The 15,196-nt window shown below is 28.5% G+C and overlaps 1 protein-coding gene across 1 annotated transcript in view; it reads right to left on the reverse strand.

The window, feature by feature from the left end:
* TfAP-2 (transcription factor AP-2) overlaps window positions 1-15,196 on the reverse strand; it is a 66,078-nt gene that overhangs the window by 12,432 nt on the left and 38,450 nt on the right. The window contains exons 2-5 of the mRNA XM_088202013.1: window positions 8,434-8,643; window positions 3,771-3,941; window positions 2,366-2,518; window positions 1,968-2,022 (exon numbers count right to left, since the gene is read on the reverse strand). Coding sequence (XP_088058139.1) covers window positions 1,968-2,022; window positions 2,366-2,518; window positions 3,771-3,941; window positions 8,434-8,643 — 589 coding nt within the window. The remainder of the gene's footprint in view (window positions 1-1,967; window positions 2,023-2,365; window positions 2,519-3,770; window positions 3,942-8,433; window positions 8,644-15,196) is intronic.

Below are 15,196 nucleotides of genomic sequence, written 5' to 3' on the forward strand. Positions count from 1 at the left end.
GATCGGCCATGGCAATTATTATTATAAGCTACACGAAAAATGCATATTAAAATTGTTATTCACACGGCAAGACATATTTGCTCGTATAAAATAAACATAAAACACAAATATTATATTATTTATTAATTTATTTAAACCTCCCCCCCCCTTTTACTTATGCATTTTATGTTTATATGAGTTTTATGGCCGCTCTAAGCAGGTGTGGCTCGTTTCGTGTAAAACTAAATTATTATGCACAATTTACTGGCATGTAAGATTATGAATGAGGCTGTTAGAATGATGTCAGTGCGATTGAAACGTTATAAACGGACATATGGCGCTCGTGCGTGCACTTTTGTGAATGTAACGACGCTATTATGAATGCAAACGTCTTTTTGCGTTGTGCAACGCCTCATTGTCATTTTTTGAAATGAAAAGTCGTCGCTATTATTCAATTTCGAAATTGGCGGATCCGGGTTAGGCGTATGGATCTATACTCTTTACAATTTATCTATACTTTGTATGCTTTATCCAAAAAATATATTAAAAAGTCCAGGCGTGTGTATTTGATCAATGTAAACATTATTGCTCTTTTTTATTTATATAATAAATGTATGCAATTATTTTTAATTTATATCTAAATGTATTATTATTATATAAAAATAGTGCTTTTGTACATAGTATAAAAAATATATTATATATTTTAAATTAATCGGACAAATTACATTTTAATAACAAGATATATTTTGATTTATTTTAATTTTAGGTAAGTTGAAATTCTATTTGAATTATATAATATTTATTGCTCAGAATGATTAAATTAAGCAAAGGTTTTTCTAGCTCTTACGAATTATTGGATCAAAAAAAGTTGAGCTAGGTTACTATTTTACAATAATGCGATGTAACTATAAAAATGTAAATTGTTACTAAAAATACAAAAAAACAAGGATTATTAATCATCTGTTTATGATTATTATATGAAAGACGTGGGTTCGAATCTCATAAGAACCCTAACTATTTTAACTTCTATTGTGTCTTAGAGATAGTGATTATTATATAATTATAATTTTGATCGATCATTACTAGGTTTTTCTAGATTTTCCTAATCTCACAGATGAATATCGGAATGCATGATTTAAGTTAAACCAAGCTAGCTTGTGTATAGTGACATAAATTTATTTCTAGCTATAAAAATAGTTCATATTTAATAACCTAGATGTCACTAATTTACAGAATTTGATTTCAGTCTGGTGGCTTACCACTTACTTAGTAGTTGTTGATAGTGCTTATCTAAAACACTATCAACAAGCTGTTTTTTTAAATGATAAATCAATAAACACAATGAACTTTTAATGTAAATACACCTAATTATTTTGCTAAGAATTAGAATAAATTTATGAATTTAATTGATTAATAAATATTATCATTAGCTAGATAAAATTTATAAATAAGTTTTAATATTTTTTGACAAACACAATCAAGATAAAAAGTAATTATAGAAACAATCAAATTCAATGTTATTATATGACCCAAATACTAGATTTTGGGTGGTTATTTTTATTTAAGTTAAATATATGTATAAGTACAATTTTTCAAAGAAAATGGAAAATTATTTTTATTTTTCAAGACCATTCTTATATTTGCATTTCTATGCAAATATAGTACATAAACTATAAAAATTAGATACATTTTTTATTAATTTTTTATGTAACATATTTTTACAAAATAGTGTTTTAATATGCATCGGTCTTATAATTCGTAATAATTATCACAAGAAAACCACTGCTTTTATACATACACATATATATACTTATGTCATTCGATACCGTCAATTTTCTATTGCGTCAAATTCAATATAACGTGTGTATACTTATTTTTTTCGCAACCAAAACGACCGACACTTTCAATGGCTCGTTATACGACACCTATAGGGGAAGTTTTTCAAAAGAGAATATAGTATATAATATATTATATAAAAAATAACATACTTTTTAGAAGAGGCAGATCCGACATGAATCCCGTATTGTCATCCAGTCCCGTATTCTAAAATAAAACAATTTATATTAATACGTTTTTGTATCATGATTAAATTCTGAATATATGTATTATTATATTATAATGTGTATATTTGTGTAATATAATCGATGGTCATGTCGAAAAGAATTTAATAATCTTGGAGGGAAATATTCGATGGGTTTTCGTCCGTTGAGTAATTGGTACATTCTTAACATTGCTATTGAATTTGAGAAAAAAATGTCTGATAGATTTATAAGTATTATTTTAAAGTATGTGGGAGTAAAACCATCTATCAAGCTAATAAATTCCAATATAATTAATATGAAATCATATTACAATAAAAAGTTGGGGGAAAAGTTATGTTACATACCTGTCCATCGTCGACTGCAGCTTGTAAGGCCTGATGAAGTGATAGAGGATCGTGATGGTCATGATGAGGTAATCGTCCACCTCCTCCGCCCCCAGGAACTCCAAAATCTCTCCCTCTGTCTCCTCCGTACGGAAAGCTCGAATGGGGTAACTGCTACGAAAAACATTACTTTTTTATAGAAATATTTAGAATTGTTCGTCGATAAGCGATGATGAAAACTTTCAAGCTCAAAGGGGTAAAACACAAATTGTTCAAAGGGTAAAAAAAAACTATTCGAAACATTCACCTGAAGTGAAACTCTTTCAACAACTCGGAAAGATTTTAATCCTTTGAATATACCACCTCTTATTGACGATTCGAGGGATTATTAAATTATATACGCTGTATATTATATACATATATACGTATGTATATACAGACATATATAAATTATGAAATCTGGTTCAGAATTCCTCAGCCATCGCTCAACCCCTGCTCTGCTGCATAATATGATAAGGAGGGGATGGAAATTCCTTCGGGCTATGGAACGAAACGTAGGGTGAGTTTTACCCTCGGTCTCGTCGAACTCGCAAAATGTTACCAAGTGGAAATTTTAGCGATTTTTTACTAAATTTATATACTATATTACATATTATGACTTTTGCAACGAAAATTTAAATATAACACAACTTAAATTAATTATCCACATATTTATTCAATCAAAATAAAATAAAAAAAACAATGTTTTATGACATACATGATGACCCTAAAAAACGAACATGTTTTTATATCATAAATTTTAGTATGGTTTAAAGCAATGCAAAGCACTAAAAATGTTCAATTCCAGTTCTTAATATCGATATATTTATAATGTGTATTAGAAAGTTTTGAAAAAGTATCTGAATCAATTTCTAATAATATACACAAAAAATAGATATCACTTGTAATATAATCATTTTAAGCTTGTTTCATACAACACATTGAGTGTGATCTGTTTTTGAAAAATTATTTACAATATCCTAAGGTCTTAAGGGCTTAAATATTTTTGATATTACATCAATACTACATATGTGTTTTCATTTTATACATTTTGTAGCATCAGAGTATTTTAAAACAATTGTTTATCTAATCCAATAATATTTTAGTATCAAGATTACAGATTCACCCTGTATATTCGCGCGGCATTAGAATTATTAATCTTCGTTCTGGATTGTGTTATTTTCTAAGTAGGAAATTTCTCTACCATCTGAACAATTCCAACTATGTCATAAGATTTGGCAAAGCATGCGGTTACTGTGCGTAGATAGTTCATGGGAATATTTTCCGCGAGGGGGTGGTTAAAAGCGAGAACGCACATCATATAGACACGTGTAAGGATTTAATCTATTATGGCTTTTGTATATTGTTTCAAAGGCGAAAAACTCACCACATGGTTTTGCAGGTCGTCCCTGTGACCCCTGTGCAAGGACAGCTGATCTTGTGTAGGTCTGAGAGACGCGAGCTGACTGTAGTGATGTTGTAGTGACCCAGCGTGGTGCAGGGGTCCAAGGGTCTGTCCGTAGGGGTCTGTCGATAGGTACTCCAAAGGTCCATGATTCTATAAATAATTTTAACATTTTAATTATTAGTTGTACATAAATCTTTGAACCAATTTTTCGCATTTCATTACATTGACATAACTTAAATTGTATGTAACACGTCAGGAAAATCAACATAACCTTAAATATCTAGTGTTGACAAAAATGGATAAAGTAATGAGCATTGCATTCTATACAAATTCCAAGGAAAATGTTGCTAAAGCGTGTAAATCGTGTGATGTTTTCTTTTAACCATTTCATAATATAGATTTTATATATATATATATATATATACATATATATATATATATATATATACATATATATATATATATATATATATATATATATATATATATACATATATATATATATATATATATACACATATATATATATACATATATATATATATATATATACACATATATATATATATATATATATATATATATATATATATATATATATATATATATATATATAAATGCCCGATTCCTGATTCATTAATGTTAGAACAAAATGTTGATCTTAGATTACTAATATTTTTTAGTTAATAGCAGAATCAGAAATGTTTCCAATAAAAATGAGCATATAACTAAATTAAAAGTATGATATAAATATATGACTAATACTATTTATATTATACAAAACAATTTTTTTTTAACTAATATATTTAGTTCAATATTTAAAAAATAGCTTATCTACTAAACTAATAAATTATTTTGCTAGTTTTGATAAGAAAAAGTAAAAAAATATTTTTAGTTTTAAGAAAAAATACTTATTTTCATAATGTAAATTATTTTTAAGATTGATATTCTTTATAAAATAATAAATATAATCAAGTATCACAAATTTAAAAAAGAAAATTTAAAATATTTCATTTGGATTTGCTTAATTTTTTGCTTATAAATTAAAATTTATATTAATTTAAAAACTGAAATAGCTTAATATTTTAATATAAAATGGCTTATCAAACGAAACATATTTCCATGAATCAGGATTAAAAAGTTATATGAAACAATAAAGATATTTGTATATTTATTTATGACTTTTCACACTTATTTTTATTACAAATACCCCTTAAAATATTATAGTGGTAAACATATAAACTGTTCCAGCTTTTGTGTATGTGTTTGGCAAGCTTACTGAGAAGCTAGATGATTCCTGTAAGTGCAGCGTTTTCAAGAGTCTCGGTCGTATTCTCTCCTGATGCCCGTTAATACCAAGATGTCCTCACTAGCTGTCTTACCTATGGCTATGGCTATCCAACTATTTAATTTGCTCATTGCAAATTAATCTATATATCTATAACTATCGTAGCGCATTGATAGGTATAGTGATTCTAAATAAAACGCAAATGTCCCGTGTGTTATGCCATCTTACATAAATTAGTTCATGTGCTTGTTACATATTTTGCCGATTTCATATAATAGGTAATTCTATCAATTAAACTTAATATATTCCTTTTCCTAACGTAAAACATGCTATTATTTCCTAGCGTAATATATACTTACATGCATTGAAACTAATCACACTAAAGCATTTAAGCTTGTTACTAAAGCTCTCCAGACAGCCCTTATCGCTGTATTACTACACACATCGTAGACGGGCGACTTAACGACACAATAAACAATAACAAAAACCTTTCGCGAATAAAGAAACGCCTAATCGAATCGCAATATATAGCCATCGGTGTAATTGCGGAGTGCGACTGGTCGCATAAAACCGTCAAATAAAACAGTCAGTGGCGCAATAATGCACCAAGACACTCGATTTTAAGACGTGTGTGGATTTATCTAAAGGTCAAATCTGCGGGCGCATGCATACGTAGACGTGAAATAATTGCTAATAAATATTATCTCCATTAGGTACCTACAACTGGAGCGAAAGCCGACTACGCAGTAAATTATCGACTCTAGTTGACAAAACTGTGTTGCTTGCTATAAACGTACAGTTTAGTTTAATCGAAAAAATAGACGACAACACTGTTGCATTCTAATGTTATGCTAAGCGAGAATAATATATGTTTATACGTTATCTGAGATAATAATGTATGTATTATATAATGGGAATGTAAAATGTGTTTGTGCATAATATCATATATTGGACAAATGTGAGGGTAAAATTGCTGATGTGAGATTTACTACTATATACAATATAGATAATAAAGCAATTTAAATATTATTATAATGAACATATAAATAATATAGAATGTATTATTATTGTATGCCTCTAAATTTAAATAGAACCATATTAAACATATACTAACTGACATCTCTGATGATCACAGTCTCTTTAAATATTTAAAATCGTTCTTAATATAATGTAATATATTTAAAATTATTACTTGAATATAAATTTAGGTATATAGCAATTAATCTTGTGATTAATTATTGCATGTCATCTTGGTTGTTAATGTTGCTTATTAAAATTCATATTATTATGGACATATTGGTATATTCTAAAAACGCGTTAAGTGAAATAATAAATACTTTAGTTAATACAAGTGTATTATTTCCATGCTTTAAAATTAATTATATATATTTCAAGTCTGGCACAACAATGCAGTATCAATAAAAATATAAAATTAAATTTAGTGTCATGAACAAAATTTATGTACTTTTGGTTGATTTTATGAAAGTGACGATAAGAGGAGATAATTATTTATATATAATTAATAGCGTATTTAAATTTAATAATAATTTTATATTAACTTAATATTTAGAAAAAAATATAAATATAAAAATAAGCATGCTTTTCTGTTAAAAGATTATTATTACTAATTATTTTATTGTTAATAATTTATTAGTGAAATCTTAAAGGTAATCAAAGTGTAGTAATAAACGTCTGTGATTAAATCGTGCTAATTGTACGTTTATTGTGAAAGCTTGTTTATTAGTTAAATAAGATTTCCAATTAGATAAACAGTTTAATAAAATAAAATTTTATAAGTACTTCCTTTAATGCAAGTTCTGACTTAAATAAAGCATTTAAATATTTTTTATTTGGTTATTATAAAAACTATTAAATTTTAAGGATTTTTTGACTAAAAATTTGTACAATCTTATAAAATTGTCATTATGAAAATAAAATTCAATTTTCAAAGAAGCAATATTTAAATAAATATTCTCTTAATATTTTTTACTATTCTAAATCGTTTCATTAGTGCTACCGATTTATTTGATTTATTTATTGTTAATATTTCGCTGTAAAATATTATATGCTAGCTTAATGTGTTTCAATGGGGTAAATCCAATTAACACCTATTGAGTAAGTAAATTAGTAACATATCTTGATCCATAATAATAGTTTTACAAAAATTAATTCACTGTAACACATTGGAGTAACGCCTAATATGTTACCATGCGGTAAACACAATTTATATATACTAACTAAGTAATGAGACACCAGTCTGTGCATTACAAGCCAGATATGTTACTATATAAGGACGGAATAGCGTAATCCGTAACGTTTCAGATTAGTAACTCTGAGGTTGCGGGTTCGAGCTTCGGCAGCGGCACTTGAATTTTTATTTATAAAAAATGTGCTATTATAAAAAAACTGGCCCCAGCTGTAGTGACATCTATTTGTTATAAATTATGTTACACAAAATAATTTATAATTATTAATATAGATGTCACCGATTCCTAGATTTTCTGTCTGGTGGATAATAGTTACTTGTAGGTACTCATTATATTTAATTTACTTACTCAGTTGGTACAGATTTACCCCGTTGTAACGCATTGGGCTTACACCTGTCAGGTTGCAACGGAAAATTAAAAAAAATATAATAAAATTATTCATCCGTGAGATTTGAAAAATACCTTATTTGTCATGATCGATTGGAATTAAAATTATATAATATTCTTTTGTATTAATATGGGACTTGAACTCTGGTCCTTTAGATTTAAATCAACGACTAAACCACTGGTCCATCTCGACCAGCCATTTTTGATTTCCTTGCCCAATGTATTCTTCTCAATCTATTACAGCACCACATATTGCACTCATATGATTCATCTCAATGGATTTTACAGAATTTAGAGATTCTACAGACATATTTTTTTCACCAAGTTAATTTAATTTATATTAAAAGATATATAGTAAATCTCAAATGTAAAAAATCTTGAACCAGTACTTGCAGCTCCTTGATTGTATATAAGGTATAACACGATAGACCAATATCCAAAAGACCTGCGTACAAATCCTATTCGAATCTTTATGGTTTTTAATTTCTATCGTTTCTATGAGATCGTAACTAGTGAATAAAATATAAATATAATTCCGATCGCTCATCACAACTTAGGTTTTTATAGATTTACCTTATCTAACGGATGAATATCGTAATAAAAATTTCAAATCAAGCTATGTCGTTCATACTAGGTATTAAAAAATAGTTAAAAGAAGCCGTGTAAAAAAATATGTTTTTTGTAGTGGTAGCTGGTTGTTGATATTTATACGATAGCAGTCATCACTGGGATGATTAATTAAATATGATAAAAAAATTACCTGTGTGGGACTCTGGGCAGTGGCGTGGTGGAACGGTGGTGGAAAGTACGGCGGCTGGAAATCCGGGGGATGCGAAGCGGGCGGCGGAGGCTGGTGGTGTTGCGGGGGCCCCGTGGGGGCTCTGGCCCCTCCGCCCCCCGCGCCGCCGCCTCCGCCCCCACCGTACGCGCCCACCGCCGCCGCGATGCCCCCGTGGCCGGTCAGGCGCTCCTGCAACAATCAAATTCAAATATTAACAACACCCTCAAGACACATAATACATAGCGCAATCACTTAGCCACGTCAAAACATCACCGGCCAGAGTGACGGCCGCCATTAACGGTTGCCGCCTTTTTAATTCGAAACTAAAAGCACAATGTTGCCATGTCGGAAAAAAATCGTGTCGATAAATCATTGAATATTCGAATAATGGTGTACCGTTATTGTTTTTGTGCCGAACTGACCGGCTGGATTGTTCCTTTTATGCTTTCGTTGGAGATAAATCAATAGTTGTAGTAATTTTTCATAGTTAGTCTATCTATGCAAAGTCTTATATATATTAACATTTTTTTTATTTACAATGAATAAAAATAATGGTAACGATTACTCTTTTTAACAAGACTTGAAAATCTGATTTTTTTTATTATTTTATATTTTTTTTAAATAACAAATTAGATAAATAATGACCTAGTATTTTTATCTGTTCACAACCTGTTTTTGCTAAAATAAAATTGTATATAAATAAGTATCTTTTTATTATCTAATCCATAAAATATTTTTAAAACAACTTATTAAGTATAATATTATTTTCTTAAAGTACTTTTATTACCCTTTTTATTATATTTTTAAGGAGCATGAAAACAAAGTTATTGATTAAATTGTAAAATTGTTTATGACATTAATCATTAATTGCATAAATCATTAAAAACCTATCAAAATATTTTCTTCTCCTTAATATTTAAGTAAGTTCATAATGACAACGGATGGCCTTTCACTCATTAATTCATCATGAATAATACTTCTTAATGCTTTAAAGTTACAGCTTCTTAAATTTACATGGCCATTTAAACCATAACATATGTATGTAAAGGTACTATTTTTGCCACTAAATCTTGTTAAACCATGACACGTCACGCAGACCGTAACGAAAAAGGCAGATTTATTAACTATATAAAATATATATTCGCCCCAATTTTAAAAAAGCATATATTTATTATTATCTTATGATATTTTAAGCTCTTTCTTATTTAACAAATATTTACAATAGATAATTAAGACTAGGCATTCTGATTTCTTAATATTTTTCATTTTTCGAAAAATGAGAAATTTTATTTTCACTTTTCGCTTATCTAGAAAATTCTCAAAATATATTATTAAACTTAAAAATATATTTAATATATGTGATTATATTAATATGGTATGTAGATATTCTTATATTATTCATAAACAGAGAACTGAATGATCGTTGAATATAACACACCACAATAAAATGATGATTTGTTATAAACAATGCAAATTATCAAAGGACTAAAACAGATCGATTGGTTACAGAACACTGATATACGAAAGAATTTTAAGTTTTTGTGTTTATACTTAAATCGTAGACAAAATTGTCAATGACAGCTGTTGCTATTTGACATTTTTTATATTTTGAACAAGATGAATATTTTGGATTATTGAAAAGAGGATATTTAAGTACGCCAACACATAAATGTTATGGCGTAACTCCTCCAAAAGCTCCAACACATTTTTGCAATCTGCCGATTAAATTATGAAATTAGTGAAAAGATGAAATTAGTAATTATGATAATGGTTAATATTTTCTAACACACCCCTTTTATAAAAATCAACGGTATAAAAAATACAGCAGTTGTAAAACAGTTTAAAATATTCGTACAAATTTAATTTTTAAGAAATAAATTATTATAATATTAAGTTTTTTTTATGTATTAAATGTATGTTTATTAAAAATTTGTTTAATTTAAAAATTAGCTATATTAGCTACATAAATTAATAAAAAATACATTTATAAAAAAACTTTTATTTTTTATTATTAGATCTTATTTTGTGTTCATGTTAAGAAAATGAGTTATTCTAAAAATATTATACATTGCAAAATTGCACATTACTATACATGCAAATTAAGTTTTCTCAATCGTTTTATCGTCGAAAAATGTGATTACAATTTATTGCATTATTAATTTGAGCTTCTAAAAAAATATTGTTCATATTTTGCATTTTATTATTAGTCACATGTATTTTTATTAGCATTTGTGATTTTTTTTAAAGAGAGAGTTCTATTCATTCATCGCGAGAATTTAATAGCAAACCTTGCGCTAGAGAGGCAATTTCATGCGCGATCATTAATAATAATACGTTTTTTCAACGTTATTACAACAACTGTTTAATCGATGTCGTAAAATACGAAAACGATAATAACATTAATAACAGTATATAGCGTTTTAAATAATTGTGCTGCGTACGGTTCCTTTGCGAAGCGACGAACGGATGAATGATTGGACCAAGGAGATGGAAAAAAGCGGCACACCGCTGCCCAAATATTATAAATGGCCACTTAAAAACATCTACCGGCAACTTTTTCATTTCATTAAATATTATTTACGGAACGGTAGCTTTAATTATATTCTGCGTTCGCATGTGAAAATTACTATTCTCTTTTTATACGGTAGCTCCGTCGTACGGGGCAGCGAAAATTGACGAATACAAATAAGTCATCCACGGGAAATAATTATCGTGTTTTATTTTAACAATTTAAAAATAAAAATACTGCTTAGCCGCATTCTTAGTTATATCTCAGTATCCCTTAATGGAAAATGTATACCACAATAAAACAGCAAAATATCTAGGAATTCATCTCGATAAAAGACTGACCAGGAAAATTTATATTTTAACCAAAATGAAACATCTGGGACTTCAACTTTGTAGACTGTTCTTGCTCACAGGACTAAGTTAAGGCTTTTAATTGTTAAAAAAATTATATTATTATATATAACTTTATCATAAAGCCGGCGTGGTCTTATGGAGCTCAGATTTGGGATGTGACCTTCATATCTAATATCAATATTCTTGATAGATTCCTAAATAAATTCCTGAGGTTGATGACCGGTACTCCTTGGTTTGTGCCTAATAATTATATATATTAAGAAAAAATATATATTAAGAACTCAGACTTAATATGTTATGATTAACAAATAAATTTATTTAACTTAAGCAAAATTATGCCCACTAACAAAAGTACCACCAAATAATTTATAATAAGATAGAAATAAGACTATAATTCTATCTAATTAAACATACTATAATTTTATGTTATTATTTAAAGAATGCCTCCAGTGGGAGACTTCCTAAACGTTTTTTATTTTTATTTTTCCTTTTTCAAGTGCATATTTGCTGGGAGAAAGAAAAAATATGTGAAAAAGTGCTTCTTGTTTAAATAGACAGATTACATTTTATTAAAAAAAAAATCTGCAGATAACCTTTTTACTATATTATGAATATTTACAAATTTACATATAATTTACAGCTTCTTTGAAAAGGCAATTTATAATAGTTGACTTTCTGAATCTATAATAATAATTATAAATGAGTCAAAGCTATCATTATTAGGTTGTCTCATTAGTCTTTGCGTTTTTTTTTTTAATTTTCAAAAACGATAATTTTACTTTTATTTTAGTGTTTGTTAACAGTAGTCGTATCAATGATTTTTGTTACGAAATTTTTAAGCCTAAATCAACATTAGAAGTGGAGATAAAATAATCTCAGTTAAGCTATATTATGCTTTATGAGTTTCAACTCGGTCATACTGCAACATTAGCAGTTAAAAATATCGGTAATGCAATGGGCAGGGATGCCATTAAATTTACAAAGTGTCAAATGTTGTTCTAAAAATTTCATTCCGGGTATTTTGACATTAAATATTTACGTAAAAACGGGTTGTTAGTGAGAATATTAGGGCTATCACAAAAGCTAAATGTGTCGCCTATATCAGTTCACAGATATTTAAAAAGTTTATAAAGCTGTTAATTTTCAGAATATAGGTATCTCATCAGGGATTAATTCAATGGAGGGGGGAAAGTGGTCGAGTTTGACAAAAATGCATGTCATTTATTGAGCTAGAAATTTTATTATTAATTTTCATGAAAGCAAAATTTTTAAAAAACGACCACGGCCTAACTTTTGCCCCCCCCCCCCTTGAAAAAAATCAAATGCCCTGATTTCAGTGAAATCATATCGGAATACATTTTCACTTGTAGAGATATATTTTTACCAGTGAAAATATAATTTATCTGGCATATGCTAGTAAAATTATACGATTTTAACTTCTCCATACATAGTAATATATAATATTTATATAATTATCACTATTGGTCAAAGCGTAATCAAACCGAATTAAATGCACGTTCGTTGCCGATCGCTCCCACTGCAACGGCGCCGACACGACTTTATTGCTTTTGGCGTGGATTTTTGCCTTCTGAGAAGAAATAATTGTTTTTTGCGCTCTCCTATTGGTCAAAATTCGGTTTAGATATGTTTCATTCGATTCTCACTTATAGTAAGTTGTTATATATTATATAAAAAGTATTAATAAATCGAAATATTACAAAATGACTACTGACTGGCGAACTTTTGACACACCTACTCCTCTGAAAAAATATGAAATGACATCCCTGTTTCATAAATTAGCTGAGAAAAATCTCGCCCAGTGAATCTCAATATGGCAATAATTAATCGTCATAGAACAGAAAAAAATGTTTATTTTAACACACGAAGTAAAAGGCAGTGGTTGGATGTCAATCAACCCCTAATTCTAACCCTGAGAACAGGATTACACCTTTAATAAGATAATGTTATGTATTTGGTGGGATATGAAGGGCATAATTCATTATGAGCTATTAGATTATTAGCAGAAAATTACGACAGATATATAGTGTGCTTAGTTAATTTGCTTTAAAGCGACATAGACCATAAAAAAGACCTTTACTAATAAATTAAAGAAGGGTAATTTTACACCAAGGCAGCAATAGCCCTCATGTATCCAAGAAGATGATAGAAAAAATCAATGGATTTTCTTGAGAACACCTTTCTTATCCACCATATTCTTTAGACATTGCTCGAAACTACTATCATATATTCAGATCCCTACAACTCTTGTTAGGTTGAAAAAATTATTTTATATTATACGACGTTAAAGAATATTTTGCTTCTACTTGTAAAATAATTATTTTCCGCATATTAATCATTTATAAAAAAATGATTAATATGCGGAAAAAAGTTGTAGAAAAACACTTATTTAATCTGCAAGAAGTAAAACAACCAAAAATTTTAAATAAAATAAAATAGAAGATTAGGAACAAAGACACATTAAAGATTAACTCTTCAAGTTTATTGTAGACTTGTAGAGTAATTAATAGAAAGGGAAATACTTTTGAAAATGTTCATGAAGTCAATACTTCAGATATCATAAGACGCAGAAGAAGCTTTCTGAAGGAACAGCAGTATACACAATATTTTAACAGAAACGATTGTTATTAAAAATATTACATAATATTTTTATAAATTATAAGCAGTATATTATGAACGGTGTCGCGAACCTCGCATTGAAATTATAGCCGCGGTCCGAACAACGACCATTAGTTACCCAACAAACCTGATCTGGGATCATGCATCTGTAAAAATACACACAGTGATTTAGATAAACCGATATACTTTAGGTACTGCTATCAAATGTAACACATGTTCCACTAAACTAAGCTGATACACGCCAGTTCTGGACGACTTGCGCAACAAGTCACGCTGTCGACCGGCAATAATTTAGTAGACCTCTGTTTTATAGGCAGTCTATATCTTTATCAATAATTGAATTATGGAAAAATTGTACATTATAAGGACGCCTATCTGTGAAATGATATTTAAATACTAACATGAAAAGTTGACGGTTATCAAAAAATAGCCAAACATATAAAATGTGATGGCATTGAGCTATTAAAATTCTCTCGTTATTGAACGAGTAAGCGTTATTAAAAGTGCATAAAGTTTTATTAGAAGTGTTAAATAATGTGTTTTGCGCATCTATTAAACTGTTTGAACAGGTTTATTATGTATTCTTAAATTAACACAGAATACAACCATCTGAAGCACATTTATGACTCTTTGTTTCCGAAAGGGAATAAATGTGACTTTTGTGGCATCATATACTATAAAAGTGATAAAAGAGTAATTTTGGTATGACAAGATCGCTGGAGATAATGATAGTAATCTAAAGGCTCTGATTGAAATCAATCTGAGAACTACCACATGGGAACTAGCTATAAATCTACTACATGGAAATGGATAATAAAATATTTATGATTCGATTACAAAAGTATATATGTATATATAGCCTTTGCTGAACGAAATTGTTTTTTGTTACATGAATTAATATGATTGCATTTACACACTTGAATATGGTTTAAATTATAGGTTAAACAGTCATACAATGATTAAATAGATTAAAGGAAGCAAAGCGTCCAATATCATATGCAATGAATGATGGAAACATATTTTTGCTGTTTAGCTACTTGCTACTCTTCAGGTAAATAAGATTTCAACTAAATTGGGAGTCTAATAAAAAAAACACAATTACTTATTACTAAACTAATAAAATTACAGATATTTATTCATATAATATATACATATGTTTTTAATTGAAAATCACTGATCGATTCGTTCGACGGTAGAGCTACTTTGGCTTTTATATTTTGTACTGGTACCCGACTTCCTGAGC

The sequence above is a fragment of the Plectrocnemia conspersa genome, unplaced genomic scaffold, assembly GCF_051122295.1.
Source record: "Plectrocnemia conspersa isolate PC_06_02 unplaced genomic scaffold, ASM5112229v1 ptg000013l, whole genome shotgun sequence".
Taxonomy (NCBI): domain Eukaryota; kingdom Metazoa; phylum Arthropoda; class Insecta; order Trichoptera; family Polycentropodidae; genus Plectrocnemia; species Plectrocnemia conspersa.